General features: G+C 44.7%; 1 protein-coding gene across 1 annotated transcript; it reads right to left on the minus strand.

Moving 5' to 3' along the window:
* Positions 1 to 224: 224 nt before the first annotated feature.
* Positions 225 to 19,084, minus strand: LSM12 (LSM12 homolog). The gene is made up of 5 exons (XM_043584663.1): positions 18,825 to 19,084; positions 16,906 to 17,039; positions 3,066 to 3,175; positions 1,536 to 1,662; positions 225 to 751 (listed from the first exon to the last, which is right to left on the minus strand). The coding sequence occupies exons 1-5, from the start codon at positions 18,946 to 18,948 to the stop codon at positions 659 to 661; spliced, it is 588 nt and encodes a 195-aa protein (XP_043440598.1). The 5' UTR covers positions 18,949 to 19,084; the 3' UTR covers positions 225 to 658.
* Positions 19,085 to 20,550: the final 1,466 nt, after the last annotated feature.

A 20,550-nucleotide genomic window follows, 5' to 3' on the forward strand; every position in this document is an offset into this window, starting at 1 on the left:
GAAGAGCGGCCATGATCTAGTAAAAAGAGACCTGCAAGAAGCAGAAAATATTTAGAGAACATTTTAATATATATTTTCATATATATATTTAAAGTTAAGAAAAATAAAACTAATTCAAGCCATGCCCTGTGCAAAAAAAAGAAAAAAAAAAAAAAAAGAAAAAGAAAACCAAAGACAAATTTAAAGTGAGACCTCTGTCTGCTGCTCTAGTCTCGACTTCAGTGTCACAGTCAACTTGTTACTTTTATTTTGGAAGAGATGTAAAAGTTTCTTTCAATCACTCAGAAGGCAAGTGAAGCCACTTATAAAAACAGAATGGCAGGGATAGACTAGGAAAGTCAAAGGTGAAAGGGCAGAGCAGGAAAAGAATTTTCAAAAATAAAATTAACAAGGTGACTGTTCCAGAAGGGGACTGTGAAAAGGACATGGTGGACCGAAGTCTGTTAGTCAAGTAATGATTCAACTTTTAAATTATTCTCTTGTTCTTTTTTGTTGGGTGTTTTGTTTGTTCAAGTCTAAGATTTGGAAATGCTGACCCTTTGTTAACAAGAGCCAACAGGAAATATAGGATCCCTTCCCTCCCCCGGCCTGCCTCCGCCGAAGCCACCACCATCGCCTCGCTGGCTGGATGCTGGAAGAGTCCTCCGTGTGTGTGGACTCAGGATGACAGGGCAGCCTCCTTCTGTGGTTGCTGGGCTTGTGAACGCTGCAGTATCTTTTGGCTTTCCACGTCTCTAAAATGTTTTTCAACCTGAAAGAGACCAGTTCAGCCTAGGTCAGAACAGGAGATGGGCACCGAGGCCTCCCCAACAGTTCACTCCAGGTCTCCACAGCCTCATGGACTATTCAGGCATCTCTGCCCTTGCTGTCTGCTGGTCTTGCCAGCCAAAGGTAGGCAGGGGCCTCTTGTTTCAACCACATTTGTTGCAGCTTTGGCCAAGACTATCTAGAAGAAAGTTGAGTCTGTAAGCTAAAACACAGTATGAAAGGAGATTATTATGTCCCAAACTGCCTCGCCCCTCTTCATCTAAGTGCAGAATGAAAAGCTAATAGGGAATTAGCAGTCTTGGACTTTTTACATCCACGACATTGGTCCCTCAAACCCTCAGAGTGTTTTTTCCTAAATGCTACAACGCAACCTAGATAGTCATGTGACATATGCAGGGTCAGAGACCCAACAGCAACTGACTTATACCAACCAGCTCCTCCCGAGAGGAACCCAGACTGGGATGAGAGGAACTGCTCGGGTGCAATACCACAGAATGGTCTGGCTAATTCCAAAAAGCCATGCCAGGGAGGACATGGGGCTGGCCGCTTGCTTTACCGCATGCTGCCCAGCGGGTTCCATCCCCACAGAAGTGGCCAAACCGTAAGCTCCAGAGCACTGCAGTGCAGGGGGCAGGTGGCTAGGCAGGGCTGCTCTCAGGCTGGTAGGTCGGAGGCAGGGATCTCAGCAGTGTCCTGCCCTGATGCTGGGGAGGGGTGAAGGTCAAGGAATCATCCTCTCTCGAAAGGTTCATGGCTCCTTTACTTACTATTTTGCGTACATGGCTCAGTGCACTCCCCTCTTTGCCTTTACAGTTTTCCACTTGATATGGGGGTGTAATAACAACTTCTTCCATGACTACGATGTTTTTTTCTTGCCATTTACAGTCTTTAATGCTGGAAGGAGAAGAGAGCAGGTGAAAGTTGCCTCTTGCGGCATCCCACACCTCCTGCCTGATGAATAAGTAACTCCAGGAAACTGACCCCACGTTCTCAGCTCACAACTCAGCCAACAACTAGATGCCAGCAGCCTACAGGGAAGAGTAGCCACGACACATTTCCTGGGCACCAGTGGCTAGGAAAAGCAATGACCTGACGTGTACTTATTCTGAGAAGGGCCCAGAAGAGGCACTCTGAAGCATTAGGGACCTGGAAAACCAGAAAAAACTTGGTGGCAGCCTCAGAAGTCCAAACCAAATTGAATTCAAATAAAGAGCTAGGCTCAGGCCACTAGATGCAACTTAAGTAGCAGCCTAGGGCAGGGGGTTGGCAAACTTTTTCTATAAAGAGTCAGCCAGCAAATATTTTAGGCTCTGAGGGTCATACAACCTCTGTCACAACTACTGAACTCTGCTGCTGTACTACACAAGCAGCCACAGATAATACAATATATAAACAAATGAACAGATGTGCCCACTACCTGGAGTTTGCCAGCCTTTGGCCTGGGGGGAAACGGCACCTTTAGAAAGACAGGAAAAGAAATCCCCCCATCTTCCTGTGATCTGTACTCTGCCACCCACCTCCTGAAACAGTAACTGCTCCTCAAACCGGCCCCTCTCAGTTATCGGACAGCTGGGCACTTGCCAGACTGGGAAAACCCATTCCAGTTCACACTCGGGGAAACACAGGGCAGCTGATATTCCTAAGAGTTCCTTCACATACCTGTAAATGTTCAGATACTCATACCATGGCCTCGAACAGCTCTGATGCCAGCTGCCATCTGTGCACCAGACCCAGGTGGTTAAATAGGGTAACAGAAGGCAGCAGGGGGGAGGGGGAGTGTCAAATGTTTCAGTGTTTCGGCAGCTAGGGAAGCTAGTGGAGAGTCAAATGACTTCTGCTGTGACAAAATGTCTTTTAGGAGGTGGTAATAAGGTGGCCTTCTGCTCTCCCTAACTGCCTATGTTTCTCCCAGTGTACAATCAGAGACAGACTTGTAACTCCCTTAATAAAACCCCATCAGCTTCTGGAGAAAGGCATGACAAGGTCAAAATAATGAAAGAGAAAGAAGCCCCGTGTTCTAAATTATGGAATACCAGTTCTGAAAGGGACTCAGGATAATCTAATCCCAAACCAAGTTTTACACATGAAGAAACCGAAGCCCCAAAAAACCAACTTGTCCATGATTACACCATTCTCCTGTATGGAAGGGCAACAGACACCCACATCCCTGGACACCAAGGTGCTGCAGACACACTAACCAGCATCTCTGCTGACTTTCGGGAACACAACTACCCACACAGCACAGCCTGGCAGCGCTGCCCCCGGGGACAAGGGACCCCTATGCTCCCCCAACTCACGTCTTGTGTATGGTCTGGAAGAGCTGCTGGCCCTCTAGGGAAACACCAGCGCTGATTGCATAGGCCTGGCTCAGCTTCTCCTCCTTCTCTGTCCGTGCTTTGCTGGCAAGCTAGGGTGGGGGAGAGGAAAGAGACTCAGAAAAGCATTCACCTTCATTCTTCCCAACAGTCAGGACCTGTTGAGGAAAGGAGGCTGGAAGAGACTAGTTTGGTAGATTCAATTCTCTCAGAGTTCAAAAGCGAAACATACACATACATAATATGCCTGAGGGGTCATTGCCACTGCGGCAGACGTTCCTTCCATCCAGTACTTACTAAGTGCCTACACATACCAGACATGCACTGTGCTGAACTAGAGTACAGCACTGCCGCAGGAACTGGACAGACTATGAACAGAAACAAAGTAACTACAGATAGTGCCAAGGAGCTGGGAAGAAAATAAAGCAGGGCGACGTTACACAGTGGGACTGGGAAGTGACCATCAGATAAAAGGTAATGCATACATCTCTATGAAAGGAGAGAATTAAGACCTTTTATCAGCCACTGCTAGTCTCAGTTTTAGAAATCAACGTCTACAACACCTTCAGAGACCAGAATATGAGGTTCAAAAGACTATCTTTCTGGTACCACACTATCTGTGCTCACATGGGGAGCCAAGACCCAAGTAAACCTAACCCAATACTGTCCACCTTCAACTTGAGCTACCGTTACCCTGCTCTTTAGAAAAAGGAATGGTCCACATTCTACCTTATGTCTTTCCTTAACTGCCCTCTAGTGGAATGCTCACAGACTGATCAAAAGAAATTCTAGTAAAATCTAGTACAGTAGTCGCTCCCCACCCACCCCCCGGCCCTGATCCAGAGTCAACCTCGGTCTAGAAGCAGATGATCCTCCTCCAGACATATCATCAGGTCAACAGTAACCCAACGCTACACCACAGCTCCTACATCATTCACCTCACTTCATCTCCTCACGTAGGCATTTTATCACCTCACATCATCACAAGAAGGGTAACTAAGAACAGTACAATGAGGTATTTAGAGAGAGACAACCATATCCACATAACTGTCAGGACAGCACACTTATAATTTTTCCATTTTATAGCTATTGTTGTTGATCTTTACTGCGCCTAATTATAAATTAAACTATCGTAGGTATGTATGTACAGGAAAAAAGCCAGTAGATACAGGGCTCGGTACTATGCATGGTTTCAGGCATCCTCCAGGGTCTTGGAATGCACACCCTGCAGGTAAGGGGGGAATACAGCAGTCTACTAAAATCTAGGAAATCCCTCCCAACAGGGGTGGGTTGCCCCCTCAACCCCTACTGCCCCTCTAACACACTTCTAGTCCCCACCCTACACTACTGGTTGCTAGAGACTCCAGAAGGGCAAATTCGCTAGAGCATAAGACACAACAAATACGCTGGACAAGACGGTTAAAACGAAAGGCAGACAATGCATCTGAAAGTCAAACAAATGATTTAAGGAGATTTTTCAGACCCATTAAGGGCTTACTATACTGACGCTGCAGCTCACCAAACACAGACACACAAACACACACGTGAACACACATAATTTGTCCCCAAATACCAGCTCCTTAAGAGAGAGATCATACCTCTTGCACATCCCCAAAGTACCTAGACATTTGGAATTCTTAAACATTTATATTCCGCCTAACAGTGACCCTTCAAACCACAGACCAAATCTAGTTCTACAGGCAAAGTGTCTAATCGCTTGTTAGCAAAATGAAGCACTTTATTAAGGTGTGGGTTTGACTATGAAGAAGAGAAAAGGAGACCTTCAACTGGGTCATGGGGAGCCCTGTCTCTGAGCTTCAAAGATCTGAGGGGGGGAGGGGTGTGAGCACCGAAGAGAGAGGTCACGCGCAGGGTCATTTCAGTCTCCCTAGGGCAGAGAGGGAAGAAAGGCCAAAACTACAGTGATTGGAAGCTGGAGATCCTTTCTCACATGGTCCCCGGTACATGGAGAGAGAGAGATAAAGCAGGAGTAAATAAATAATCTTTCAAGCCTGGTCCTGCCAATCTGGCCCCACCAGGCCAGAGTCTGCAGAGAAATCAATGCACAAGGCTGACAGTATCCCCTGGAGCCTGGGCAATCCCAGCGGCAGCAAGAAAGCACACTTAGTCTCTCTGCAGAGAGAGCTGCTGCCAGTGTGATTTAAGCAGCAACAGGCAAAACTTACTCAATCACCAAGAAAACCCTGATAACAAGGAGGTTCCTTGACTCTCGTTTTTCAAACACCCTGTACAAATCTGAAGTCTCCAAAGACAGAAGGTAAAACCAGGGGCAACAAAAGCTCCCCTGGATTAACCACACTCCTACGGGGCTCCTGGGAAGCACAAGTGACCAAGCAGATGTTTATCTTACCCCATGAACAAGCAGGAGGGTCTCACATTTTGAGGGTTTTTTTTAAAAATGTTTATCCCCGAAAACCAAAAACATCTCCCAGTGTTGGGTCTGACAAAGCTGCGTCTATAAAGCTTGTGTTGACTAGACAATACGGATACCAGAGCAAAACATCCTTGTCATCCACCTAGTAGATTAAAAACCTAACATGACCCATTCAGTGGGAGGAACTGGCTCAGGGAAACCAGGCACCTATGCAGAATGGTTAAGAATGGAATGGACAAATTAAGCTAGAAGAGGAGGTAGAAAGGCTGGGAGCCACTTCTGAATTTTTGCCAGAGGCATAATGAAATACATATAAATCTTAGCCAGAGTGATTCGTTTGGACAGCCTGAGTAATAGCAACACAATGACTAGAGAACAATGATTTCAAAATACACTTCTAGCCCCCCCAAAACACCTTTTCTAAAGGCTCTGCAAGCAAAGGAGAATAAACTGGGTAATTCTCCATTTCAAGTCACAGTGCAAACAGATCCCAAATGCTAAATGATATACAAACCTCAGAAAAGTCAACAGAAATCAGAGTAAGCTGTTATTTCAATTTGCCCCAATATCCTCAACTACTCTACCTGGACCTGCAATTGTGCTTTGGGGGGTCTGGATGCACTGCAAACCCTGAATCCTCCAGCTGTCAGTTTATGAACTGTATTTTCACGGCAATCTGAAAAATGCTTAAATCTGACATTCAGCTCTACAGATCTGCTTTCACCAGGAACTTGTACAAATGGGGTAAATTTCTTCTACAAAGGATCCAATCGGTTAGGCACAAGGAAGGTTACCCTCACAAAAGGAATCTAGAAGTCTTTCTTCTCTCAAAATTGGAGTTGAGAAGGGAAGAAGATTACCTTGTTCTTTTTAGGCAGGTTCCTTAAAACCCATGAAAAGTATAGATAAGCGTCCCTTTGTAAAGCAAATAACTATCACTCCACCCTCAAGTTAGCAGTTACACAGATGTAAATTTCCCCACATTTTTGTAAACTAATGCATACGTATAGATGGTCCAGTTATTCCAAGATAGTAAGTTTACAGTTTTTGTCAAACCACTAGAGGGAACCAATGGAAGCTGCCCTCGGTAGAGGTGGAGAGTGTGCCTTCTCAGCTTGGGAAGGTTAGCAGGATCATGATTTTTTAAATTCAATGACCGTCACCACACTACATCTATTTTCAATGCAAACATGCTAGCTGCTGGCCTCTCTTCCAATCAAATCTGAAGCGCTAACTGGTTAGAATCTCAGAGAATACTAAAGGCACCACTTTACAAACACTGGGTTCGGGCAAACTGAGAAGCAAAAACCCACAAATATGTGTCACTAACATGCATGTGGCTTAAATGAAATGACTGCACAAGACAACCTGTGCTAACATGCCTCTCCTTTTATTTTGTACGAGACCCGGTGAAAAAGTGATTCCCTGTCTACTAACCAGCACTTCCTCCTGTGGCCATTTTATATATAGCAACTTGACACGGGCTACAGAGAAAAGTACAGGAACTTGACACCGGAGCACATCAATATTAAAAGGCATCCAGTCACGCCTGCTGTTGGGTAACCCTTGAGTGAGTGAACTAATGAACACCAGTGACACACACCTCCTGCACTCAGTGACACGGGGAAAAGGAAGCAGCCACAACAACAAAATCCAAGCACCACGCACTTCATCTTGTTATTCAGTCACCAGCTGGGCCATCTTATTTCCACACACCCAGACCAGGAAAGCACAGGTGCTGTGGGGAACCCAGAGGGATTCCTACCGCAAGTATTTAACAGGCCGTGACAGCTGATACAACAAGGGAAGCAGAGTCCAAAGGAGGAACATGCTGGATGTGACCTACTGACTCCGATGAGCCACTCTCAGTTTGTCTTCTCTGTGTACACGGGCTTTCCAACCAGCTGCCCTCACAGAGAGGTTAGGAAACACCGCAGCTGCTGCCCGCACGGCCTGGTGGAGGCTGAGGGAAGACAGACTGCAGCGACGAAGGACAATTGTCATCAGGAGGGCCCACGCTTGTTTCTGTGGCTTCAATTCTGGGGTGCACTCTTAGAAAGCCCTCCTTCCTAGCCAGCAATAAGCGGGCTCGCAAAAATATTTCTTCCAACTATCAAATCAATATCCCCAAGTCTTCTTGTTCCCTAGCTGAAAGCTCCTGTCTGCTGGTTTCAATAAAATACAGTTCTTTACAAACAGTAAAGAAGAACCATACTTTGCATGGTTGGGAACTCCAAAAATAGAGTATCCCACTTGCCGTTGTGTCCTAGAATACATAATAATGAATCAAAACACTGAATCAAACAGCAACCACAGAGCCCAAGAGGCCTGGCAGTGAATATTAAAATTCTAAGAACCAACTTGTTGAGTGAGAGCTTGCTCCGCCCTAAGCACCAAGCTACACACTTTACATGTATTCAGCATTTAATCTGCACAACAAGCCTATGAAATAGGGACTAAAATTCCTCCTACTTAATAGATGGAGAAACTAATCACAGCTGTTAAGAAACCTGCCCAAGTCTACCAAGCCACAAGTGGGAGAGTGGATTGGAACCCAGTCTGACTCCAAAGCTTGCATTCTTAACCCTGTCACTATAAACAGTTCCACCTAAGGAAGTCTAAATGACTGCTGAAAATCTAAATTTAAATGCAAAAGAAAGTATTTTCAGAAAGGAAAAAAGTTTTTTTTCCAGAAAGGAAAAATATTTTAAAACTTAGCTGCCACCTTCTCTTTTTGTCAGCGCATTCTGGCATTTCCATCAATGTCCCCAGTGCAGAACACAGCTGTCTGCTTTCTAGTAAAGGGTATCTCTTCTGAAAAGGGCCTCAGTCTCACCCTAAACTTCAAGGACATCCTTTATTTCTTTTGTTAAAGGTAACTTGCAGGAATGCTTTTCAGAAAACAGACATTATATAAGAAAGCAGTTCAGACCAATAATGACAGGTATTCCCTGGATCCATCTTTTTTTTTTTTTTTTAAATATTTAAGTAATCTCTACACCCAATGTGGGGCTTGAACTCATGACCCCAAGATCAAAAGCTGCATGCTCCTCTGACTGAGCAAGCCAGCCAGCCAGATGCCCCATGGACCCATCATTTTCTGACTGGGCTGAGACTAGGGAAGCTAAGTCAAGCAAGTCTCTTGTACTTGCATGTTAAGGTATGTTGAGTGCTTTGAACTACGAGGAAAAACAACGTGCAAATCCAGGGGCCGCAGCCCCACCTAAAATCTCCAAGCTTCAACACCATCCTTGTTACCATGATGTAGCTGCTGCACAATACAGACCAGCCTTGAGTCACAGTCCCCTCCATAGGCAAAGCTTTTTCTTTCACTGGGTTTAAAACAAAAACTAGTTGTCAGTAAGTCAAGAGTTTGTCAGCTATTTGTAAGTTATGTCACCAAACACAATTCATAGCTACAACAGAAAACTAAACCTCCAGGACAATGAGTAATTTCCTAGTCCTGAGACCCTGAAACCAGCACTGCCATGGAACCTGCACATGGCCCTGTCAGAGAGAAAACTGGCTGGGATATAGGCTGAAATTTGATCTCAACAACCCATCTCTGAGAATGTGCGCTCAAATTAGCCAGCTCACACATGGCAGTGAGGATTAAGGGAGACAGTCTGGGTGAAAGCACTAGGTGTAAAGCACTGTGCAAATATTAGCTGTTAACATCGTTATTAAAACATCATTACTGTTAGCACAGAGAAGGTGGCCTGTGGGTCATTTCAGAAAAATTCATACAATCCAACCTTCCTTTAGCCAATGGGCTCAGTGCTTCCCTTTCTGGTTTCTGTAAGAGCTGCTAGATAGGTTGTAAGTCCTAAAGAAGACATCTTTCAAAATATAACTGTTATAATCTATTGGAAATCCCTTTCCCCTTCACATGCCAAAATGGGTGCACTATCTAGTGAGTAAAGAGTTGATCTTATTCATGATAGTGAAAGAGCCATGCACTGTTCTTTCCTGGGCTCTGAAAAGAGAGAAAGCAGAGTAAAATAGGAGAGCCACCCCCTTACGCCTAGATTCCAGCTCAAACCCCTGCCTACCACGCCCTAGCTGCACGAACCTGAGCAAGATGCATAACCTCTCCAGAGCCTCAGTTCATTCATCTGGGGCCCATCCTGAAGGGTTACTGTTGGGAGTTCAGTAAGCATGGAAAGCACCTAACACCAATATGGCACACAACTCATCCCTTTACTCCCTGAGAACAACCAACCTCCGGGTTAGCTTACTAAAAGAAGTTTCCCAATTGCAGAGATGGACAAAGTGAGCACCTTCCAAATCCGCTGGATTCCATTTAACTTCCTTCCTTTTATCGAATATTCTTCAAGACCCTACTCCACTGTTACATCAGAAAAGCCTTCCCTAAAATGTTTACTACTCTATGCCAAGGACTGGCAAACTATAGCCTGTGGGCCAAATTCAGCCCAACACCTGTTTTAGTTATGCTTTATTGGAAAGACCATGCCCATTTGTTTACATATCATCTATGGCTGCTTTTGCTACAAAGGCAAAGTTGAGTAGTTGTGACAGAATGTACAGCCCACAAACCTAAAACATTTGCTATCTGGCCCTTCCAGGAGAGTTTGCTGCCCCCTGCTCTATGCTCTCACAGCACCTCGCTCACACCCCCACTAACACTGACCCTGCCACATTGTCAGCACTAGTTAAATGCAGCTCTCCCTCACCCTGCCAACAAACAGGAGATTCTTTTTTTTTTTTAATTTATTTATTTTGAGAGAGAGCAAGAGAGGAGGAGGGGCAGAGAGAGAGGGAGAGAGAGAATCCCAAGCAGGCTCCATGCTGCTGGCACAAAGCCTGACACACGGGGCTCAATCTCATGAACTGTGAGATCATAACCTGAGCTGAAATCAAGAGTCAGATGCTTAACTGACTGAGCCACCCAGGCGCCCCCAAACAGGAGATTCTTGTGGGCAAAGGCAGTGCTAATCATCTTGACATTCCCAGCACCTGGAAGGAAGGGGGAGCAAGAGGAAAGGAGGATAAAAGGAACAGAAACTATTAGACTATTAGAGATTCATAGAACTAACAGATCCAGGTTCCAGTTAAGTGACTAACACAGGGTCACACAAATTACTAACAGCCCAGCTGCAAAAAGAACCCAGTTCTTTAAATCCCCCACATTCTACCACACATACTGCTAGCTTCTGACACAGCGTGCAGATCCTTTCATTTCCCACCTCAGGTACAATTTGCTTCCCTCTCCAGGGTAGTGTCTGGTATTTACCTAAGCTAGTCTCAAAATTCCAATGCTAGAACTTGACTGCATCACCTTTCCCCCCAGCCTTTTCCCCTCAAGCCTGTTCTGTAGCAGGAAGACCAAACCAGTTAGAATGCCCCTTTCTTAAAGCAGAAGAGATACCACCACTGACCCACCAGAAAAATCCTTGCCAATCATCTCTGTGTCAAAGAGCGCAGACATGCCTTCAATAACACACCTGTGGCACACCTCCGCTAGTCACTCGAGCACAGCAATTTGTCTTTTCAGGTGGACAGCGATTGTCCCCACACCCTGTAATGTCAAGAAAGCCCCCTTCCAAAGCAAAACCGTACCCTAACGAGGGCTCACAGAGTCAGCTGGCAGCCATGCACCCTAGCTTGAATGGAGTCATGAGCCCTCGCCTAGAGCACCGCATCCCCCACTAGGGGGGTCAGTCTGACCCCAAAGTTTAAATGCCACAGAACGTGACATCCTTCAACAGACTAGTGATTTCTGAAATGGTAGTCAATCATTCTACCTCTCTGACTCCATCTGACACCACTCACTACTTAACATGTCCCGTCACTCAGCAGTCACCCCCCACCTCTACCTTCATGACACTTTCATGAAGAACAGCTGTGTCTGTTCACAGCCAGGTGCAAAACTTACTGGTGGACTCTAACCTAGTACTGGGCACTTGACAATATATTCTAATCGAGGAGCCAATAGGTTAGACGCGATTCCTAGAGGCTAGAAAAATTTTATCTGACAAAAAAATCCTGCTTTCTCTAGAAAAGTAGTTCTTTCCCTTCCCATTTACACATACTATGAACACCTTCTACCTCCTACCAATATACACATAACCTAAAATCAGGCCATCTGATTCTACTTGGTGTGAACTCCATACCCCAATACATTAGGGTCACAATACGGTCAAGGACCTGGCTAACAGGATAGGTCCATGAACGCAGGCCACAATGCAGTAGCTATTAACTACCCCAGGAGTTTACTCACACTGAGAATTAACCCTCACATCACTGGAAAGTCTATGGTTATGCTAAATATTAGCTTTGAACTGGGAGAACTCAAAACAAAAAGTCAGAGTCAGGTCTTCCCTCAGTGTGACATCATACCTAAAGGTGAGCACTGAGGTCAGGTTTAAAAAAAAATTTTTTTTTAATGTTTATTTACTTTTGAGAGAGAGACAGAGTACAAGCGGGAGAGGGGCAGAGAAAGAGAGAGATACGCAGAATCGGAAAGGTGGGGGGGGGGGGGAGAGAGAGACAGAGGGAGGGAGGGATACACAGAATCGGATGCAGGATCCAGGCACTGAGCTGTCAGCACAAAGCCCAACACGGGGCTCGAACTCACGAACCCTGAGATCATGACCTGAGCCGAAGTAGGATGCTTATCCAACTGAGCCATCCAAGGTCCCCAAGGTCAGTTTTTTTAAAAAGTCAACTTTGTGACTCTTCCATTTTCTCAGCCTTTCTTTCCAGACCTCCCCACAATCACCACCAATCTCCAAATACCCTTCTTATTCAAAGGCAGCCAACTCATTCTTCATTACCAAGGGCTAATGATAAGCCCTTTCAATCTCTTTCTTCTTCCTGGTTGCATCAGATAACTCACTGCTTGTTAGTAAGGTATAAATGGGTAATAAATGGATAAAAGAAGCTAAAAAATTAGTCAGTGGTCTGGTAAGGGAGGTGGACACCTTACCTGTGGATTTCAATTTTTGATGTTTTGTCACTTTCCCTGCCTCCCCCCACAACATACAACTATCTCAAGAAAGTCTTCTCCGACTCAGCAAAGTGAGAACTTACATCTCATTCAATGCAGATGATTAATTTAAACAAATACATACACGTGCCTTGGCTGTGTCGGTGAGTTCTTTCCCAGGAATCTCAGAGGCTAAAAAAAGCACAGCCTCCTTCGCTGTGTGACTGCTCACTCTAAACTCCAGTACTCGGCCAAGTGTTCACTTAACTATGCCACCTGATAACACTGCTCTGGAAGTTCAAGTTAATTCTGGTCACCAAGAAGACAACTCTTAAAAACACGTTTTAACTACATTACATATTAATGGTATTCAATACAATTTTGATTTTCCCCAGTCCTGGGTTGGCAAGTTTGGATATCTGAATGAATGTCAGACCAAATCCAGGCGAGAATGACATAGTAATCCATTCATGTTCTTAGCTGCCTTCCCGCTGTCATACTGCCCCCTTTTCCCCATCTTGCCCCCATGCCATAATTCAAGGAACATCAGTTGGCTACACACAGCTAATGCAAAAGAACAGAACTAACATTTGCCAATTCCAGTCAACGTGACCTAATCCCCATAACAACTCTACGAGATAGACACTAACATTATCCCATTTTTATCGTGAGAAAACTGATGTTCAGTAAGGTTAAGAGGCAGAGAAGTGACTTTTAAAGACTTACCCACGTAGCCCGTTTTTTCTACTAGACCGCACTCCTCCTGACCACACAATACAGAGGTTCTCTCTACGTAGAAACATTACTTAACATGGGACTTCGCAGTCAAAATATTAGACCCGAGTTCAAATCCCAGCTCCATCACGAGTTGCAGGACACTGAGCTAGTGACTCATTTTCTCTGAGCCTCCAGTTTACTCTTCTCTAAGATGGTGATGGTAGCCACACCATAAGAACTATTGTTAGCATTGAATGAGACATCTACCAATTGCTAGTTCAGAGAATGGCACATAAAAACATGAGCTCCCACACTACTGGCCATAAACCTAGACAAGTCACTTAAACTAATAAGCCTGTTAAATGAAAAGGAAAAGAATATACTACAAAGATCACATGGTGGTGGTGAGAATGAAATAAGAGGTGTCAAAGCTCTTTGTAATCTGTAAAGCTCTAGAAAAATAAATGTGGTCCCCGACAGAGCTTACCACAACACCTACACAAAACAGATTTCAGGAAATGTTTTATAATGCTACATAAAAGAGACCCTTGTTAATGTTGACATGTCCCAAATCATCTCCTGAGAGCACTACTAATCCATGGGCAGTCTTCATCCCCAGGGAACAAGATGCTGAGTCAATGCAAAAGAACTTGTTAAGAAACACCCAACTTCATTCTGCCACAGGGACCCTAGGGTTCTTCTCACCCTAAAGCAGTATTTAAGTTCCTCATGACAGAATAAACTAATAAGCCACATAGTGAGTAATCTGAACCTCACTTATGACTGGCTTTGATGTGCTTTTGTATTTTTGCTGAAATGCTTCTGTCTTATAGTCAGGACACTCAGAACACTTTAAAAGTACAACAGTACCGTGGAGGAGATCGAGTGATACTCATGAACTTCAGCAACCCCACTGTCCTCTTCCAAGCTGCCTCTCACATCCCACATCCCTGTAGACACAGGACTTCTTAGCCTGCAGTACACTGTCAACTGAAAACAAAACAGGCTCATCTCTAAGAACTGCTAGTTTGTACCTTCTCTAGTTGGGCTGGAATTAAGTATTTTCTTTTATTGAAGGACCTTCTCTTCCAGTTCCTGCTGGGTCAGAGTAAACAAATATCCATTTTATATCAACAGGATTAAACAGAGCGCTTACTATGTCAGCAACATGAGTCAACATGTGATGGTATCTTCCACTGGAAGTGGTACACACAGGTGGTGCTTCCCCACACTGTGAGCAGCAAGTTTTCTTCCAGGGATCTCTGAGCACTTTAGTTCTAACACGCTTAAACAATCCTCCATCTTTAGAAAAAAACCCAAGTCCATGCTCTTCCATGGGATGAACTTTCCATGGCATTCAATCAATAGGTAAACAGCTGCCCAGATTAAGTTTTCAATAACAGTGCAGAAGGCTCTTCTAATTCTAACTGAATCCAGGGAGGAATCGCAAAGCATCCTCAAACGCTGGGTTTCAGAAAGCCAATATAAGCTTACTCATAAACATCTCTGCAAATGAAAGAGGGAATAAATGAAATCCAAAGATAGCCCTCCAACCTAATTTTAGTTTTTAGTTTGACTCCTCTCCCCAGAAAACAAACCCTTTTCAAGACTTGGCAAGCAGGCCACAAAGAAAAGTAAAAATTTCTGATATTCCCTAGCCTATGACACAACCACTTTCTTGAAAGCGTGGGTAAACAACTAGTTTACAACAATGCTAATAAGCTAAAACTGAGCAGCAGAAAGCAAAACCCCAAAGGCAAAGATAATCTACAAAATTAAATAACCAAGAACTATTTCTATTTGAGGTCAAACATAAGAGAGTGACCTTTTAACAGTCCTACCCATAACACTCCAAGCCCTCTCAGATAAATGGTGGCACTTACTGGTCACAAGAGCAGGAACTTATTAAGTTTTACATTAGAGAAAATCATCCCTTTCAGATAACCTTTCCTCTACTACTCACTAAAGATTTAGTTATTTAGTGACAGACTTCTCCTGCCCTATAAAAACTAACTCAGAGCCTATTTTCAACATATGAGGAATAAACTATTTCACTTGAATCTTTTAAAATCTCTTCAGCCAAAAGAAGACGATGCAAAAAACTCCTACACTCTGGAAGGTACCTAAGCCAGGGTTTCAAAAATCTAGAAGTTTCTAAGAATGGAAATTTTTTTTATGTTTATTTATTCATTTTTAAGGAGAGAGAAAGAGAGACAGACAATTCCAAGCAAGCTCCACACTATCAGTGCAGAGCCCAACACAGGGCTCGAACCCACGAACCGAGAGATCATGACCTGAGCCAAAATCAGGAGTCGGACACTTAACTGACTGAGCCACCCAGGCACCCAAGACTGGGACGTTCTATATGCAATAGCCTTTAATACGGAACCCAAGACCTTTCTGAATCTGTCCTCAGCCATCACTAAAAAAATGAGTGGCATTTCTCTGGAACCTGAAAGGGAGCTCCCGATCTGAGGTAAGTATATTCTGCCAGCCTCAGTTACCCTCTATTGTTTCAGCTGCCTGAGTGTTTCCTTGCTTTGCTGAATTGTAGCCAACACACCACATTCCCAAGAGAGGTAAGAGAATATACATTATTACAAGACTCCTCTAGAGGGAAAAACTTCCACCATACGAATTCAAGAGACTAAAGGAAAGGCAGCTGCTATTAAAATCAAAGGTCTAACTTATTTATTCAAAGAATATTAAGCACCTATCCTGTGCAAGGCTCTGTATATTCAGCCATGAGCAAAACAGGTATGGTTCCCATCCTCACAGAACAAAGTTTGGTGAGATAAAAAAGTAAACAAATGACACACAATTATAATTATACAAAGACTACGAATAGGTAACCTTAAAGTTCCAATTTGCCCAGGATACACTGATCTATGCTTGTCTCAGTGTAAAACAAAAGCACTCTGCTTTCCTCTCAAAAATGTTCCAAGTTGGACTATAAATGCTATGTCACCTGAACTCTGGAAGATAAGGTACTGGAAAGAGAATGGGGGCAAATTCCTTTAGCCTCTGTGATCAGAGAAGACTTCTCAGAAGAGGTGCCGTTTAACTAAGTCCTGAAGGATGAGGCTCCAGACACTCTGGAAGAAAGAGCATTCCAAATACAAGGACAGCAAAGACTACAAGGCACGGAGTGGTATTATTATTACAATACGTGAACTTTGGCTGATAGAAGTGAAGAGTCAAAAAAAGTGATTTGAGGGTTCCCAGATATCAGTACATACATCCAAGATTAAAATATCCTAAGCCTCTAATTTTATCAGACCTCAAAATTCAAACATAAAGACAAAAATGAAGCTTGAAGGCAGTAGTTTTCAATTTTTTGTATGTCATGAATTGAGAATCTCCAAAATACTACAGGTGTTCACCCAAAACCACATACACACATACACACAATTTCAGGAGGTTCACAGGCAACGCCCCTACCCAACCCCACAAACACCAAAAGTTCGCACATGGACTCCAGGTTTAAAAAAAAAAAAAAAAAAAAAAAAGCCCTCTTTCACAAAGGACAAAAGCAAGCTTGCAACTTTATTTGGGCATTAAAAGGTTTCTTAAATTTTTTTAAGGCATGCAGGAATAAAAAGAAAACTTAAATTGGTGTTTCTTCAAAAAAGGTTATCAGAACAAACCATGAAGTCAATGAAAACGTGAAAAACAATGGACAACGTATGTACCACCAGGGGTCAATGAGTCTCAATTTTTCCCACCATTTTAAAGAGCCAGAACTGCCCTCAAGTCCTTACCTTACTAACATTGAGTGAAGCTAGGGGAGGAGGGGTTTCTGTTCGGTCATTAATTATTTCCACTTCTGAAACATACTGTAAGTTTATGAGCAAGATGTCTGCATGGTTGGGCTTTCCACTGGAAGAGGGACATTCTGGTGAGAAAATAAAGTTAAGGAAAAGAGGGGCATGGAGAACACAACTCACACAAGGCTGGTGTAAAAGGTATGTCACGAGCAAGAGGGGGGCAGGGGAGCCTCACAAGAATCACAGCTCTCCCCAGGAAATCTCTGCCTGTCACCTTCCACCCGCTCAAAACCCCAGAACCAAAAGATCTCAAGCTTTTCAAAGCCAAGTATCATCTAAAATTGGAAGCCTCAAAAAGGGTTTCTGTCACCTCTCTACTGGTCGTATGGAGGCATAATGCTGTGTTAATGCTGTATATATAGTTTTTCTTGAACCTAAGGAATCACACAGGAGAGGCAGGACTTTCTGTTCCTGGTATAATAGTTCTTATATCTAGATACGGCTCTTTTCACTTTTTTAGATTTCAGGTTTCCCATTCTGCAGAAGAGAAAACTACAGCACTGGGAATGAGGGTCACTCAAGGTGACCCAGCCAGTTAACCCATTTGTTTATGTATCCATTCATTCATTCACTCACCCATCCTCCAACTATTTACCAAGAGCATATCACATGCCAATTAAAAGTAATTCCTCATTCCAAAACCCTTCCACTAATGTAAAAGGTCTCACGGGGTCTAGGTCTGAGTTTTTATATTTTACAAAAAAAAAAAAAAAAAAAAAAGATGTTCAGAGGACATCTTCCTAAACTGGAAATCTACAACTAGTGGTTAAATAAATTAAAATACTTGCCACTCAAACGCAGCACTCAGTAGGAAACTTCCTTTTGAAAGATGCCATAAAGGATTACGCCTCAAAAAAAAAAAAAAAAAAAAAATCCAAATAAACCCACCTGTGGCTCAAAAAGAAGGGGAAAGGGTGGCACATTTATTACAACCAGGAAGTATTTTGTTTCCAAGACTGAGTTTCCTGGAGTAACTCAGAAATCATTTCCACCCCCAAAGAAGCAGGCCTTCTCTTCCATTCTGTTTAACACCGCCACTTCCAAAAGGGGAGGCAACTACTATGGAAAAGTCAGGACTCCATGTGCTGGGCTGAGCAAGAGAAGATTAACTTACTCTTTCACCTGTAACCCACACAACCCCACATAAGCCCCTAAAAAAACGTGGTCTTCTCTCTGGACCAGGTTTCCAGTGCAAACATCCTCAAAACAGCAATCTTCAAACGACTGAGGAACCTAATTCAGTACTCCCCGCCCCCAACAGCACCACGCATACACACGCACCAGCAAAACAAGCCCCTATCCCCATTTCAAATACAAACTGTCCTGCAGTTACTCTCCCCCAAAGCAGGCAAGGCCCATTTGGTCACCACCCCACCGCCCTTCCTTGGACTAAATCCCACCAGGAGACACCCCCTCGTAAACTCCATAGCCTTGCCCCACTAGCAGATCCTTACTCTACACACCCCCTCCCCACATGATTCTACCCGCCCCCCTTCCATCCGGGCTCCAATCCACCAGCCCCCTCCCACGACCACCCTCTCTCCTGATGACTGTGTCCCCTCTCGTAGCGGTTCCCCCCAAAAAGCATCCGCGTGTCAAGCCCCCCTCCACCCACTGACCCTCGCTCGGGGCCCAGCTCCCACAAGGGGTGGGAGACAGGGTCCCCAAAGCGGACCGAGGGACACACGAAGAGGGGGAGGGGAGCTCAGGGCCGTGCGCATGCGCTCCGGGCGCCGCGGTAGCCGGTCGCCCCTAGGCCCGGAGAGGGCCCCAGCCGCCGCCGTCGTCCCCCACCCCCCCACCACCGCACATACACGCCGGCCCGGCCTCGGGCTCCGCGCAGCGAAGGATACTTAAAGCCAGCATTTTGGACTGGTAGTCGAAGGCTACCACCTCGCCCTGCAGCCGCTGCTCCTGGCACGTCCGGCACGACACCTGGCTCCCAACGCTGAAGTACTCGCCCGGAGGAGCCGCCATCTTGGGAGAGCAGCCGCGGCCGGCGGCGGCGGCGGCAGCAGCGGGCGAAAGCCGGGCCCCCAGTGAGCGCCGCGACGCGACGCACGAGGCGTGCTGACGTCACACGCCAGGGCGTGGCCTGGCGCTGGGTGGGGCGGGAGCCTAGGTGGAAAAGGAAAGAAGAGGAAATAAAGGAGAATCTGAGTGTTTGTGCAAGTGCGCCCGCTTGGTAAAGTGCTTGCAGAGTCCATTTTAGAAGTTAAAGATAAATAACCTACGTTGAATGAGAAGGGGAAGGTGGAGGGAGCTGCAGTCTCCATTATGTGCCCACGTTGACACAAGAGTTTAATGAATGAACTCTGTATTTTACATATGAGGAATCCCAGACCCGGGGGACTTAAGGAAATTTGCTCAGAATGATTATACCCAGTTACAAAGTGGCAGTGGAAAGAACACTGGCTATAGGATTAGCTAAACTGGGATTGGGATCCCAGGTCTGCCACTTATTAAATTCTATGACCTTGAGAAAATTACTAAACATGACCCTGTATCTTTATTTCTTCTGTATTATCACTTACTGATGATCCAACGATCTTTTGAGGTAGGCATCAACATCTTCCTTTTAGAGATGAAGAAACTGAAGTCTTAGACTAAACTTGGCCAGGGTCGCACAACCAAAAAGAATTCGGTCTACCCGTTCCCCAAGATAGTTCTATTTGATGCTCTACTGTATTAGATAATACCTTCTAGAGTCGTTAGGTTAAGTGAGATAATGTGTACAAATGAATGGCATGTAGTAGGTCTTTAATAAATGATCCTCCATGATCACCCATCACCCTTGGAACTCAAGATGCTTCCCCATCTCCCTTCTTGCCCTCTCTAGAAAGCCAGGCAAAGGGCAGGAATTACAAAGATGGCCTTGGGGCAGGAGTTTTGCCCCTCCCCCTACTAGTGTCCATTCTGGTCTATGACAGTTTTAACACGTAAGGTGTATTTTCCAGCCCTGTCATCACCAGTTTCCATCCCTAACCCACCTACCTGCCCACATCCCACCCCCACCACCCCCATAGAAATTCTGGAGCCTCATGTATGAGTAACAATGGGTTGAACTTTCTCTAGGTGGAGGCAAAGACCAGCCCTGGCACTACTTGAACACAGTTCAAAAGTGTTTCCTTGTCCTCCAAAAGACATCACCTTCCTGATGTTGGGCATATATTAGTCCAATCATTTAATAGGAATAAATACACTGATACCTCTTAGTTGTGGTATTTCAGAGAACTTTCAACTCTGACCCCCACAAGTCACATATAACTGCCACTCCACTTTTTACATGGCATTGTGATTATAGTTTTCATATATATGACTGCCAGGTACTGTTAGGAAAAGCTTCTTGGAGAAAGTGAAAAAATCTGAGACCTGAAGGACAGGCAAGATCTCTAAAAGGAGACAGAGCCTGTGGATTTCAAGGAACATAAAGTAGCTCAGAAATATTATGAAATGGAGTTGTGGGGGTAGGCTGGTAAAGGTTGTCTGGCTAGAACCTGAGCAAACTTTCAAAGACCTAGAAAATGTAGGCTTTCTCCTTGGGGCAAATGAAAAACAGCAAGGGAGTGAAGTGACGTT

Source organism: Prionailurus bengalensis, chromosome E1 (assembly GCF_016509475.1).
Source record: "Prionailurus bengalensis isolate Pbe53 chromosome E1, Fcat_Pben_1.1_paternal_pri, whole genome shotgun sequence".
Taxonomy (NCBI): Eukaryota; Metazoa; Chordata; class Mammalia; order Carnivora; family Felidae; genus Prionailurus; species Prionailurus bengalensis.

What these genes read in the sequence shown, in the direction of transcription:
- LSM12 (XM_043584663.1), bottom strand. Translation starts at nt 18,948, where the DNA reads ATGGCGGCTCCTCCGGGCGAGTACTTCAGCGTTGGGAGCCAGGTGTCG. An exon ending in CTTCACTCAATGTTAGTAAG is followed by an intron (nt 3,176 to 16,905) that starts GTAAGGACTTGA and finishes CCCCCACCCTAG; the next exon opens with CTTGCCAGCAAAGCACGGAC. An exon ending in TGAGCCATGTACGCAAAATA is followed by an intron (nt 752 to 1,535) that starts GTAAGTAAAGGA and finishes GGTCTCTTTCAG; the next exon opens with GTTGAAAAACATTTTAGAGA.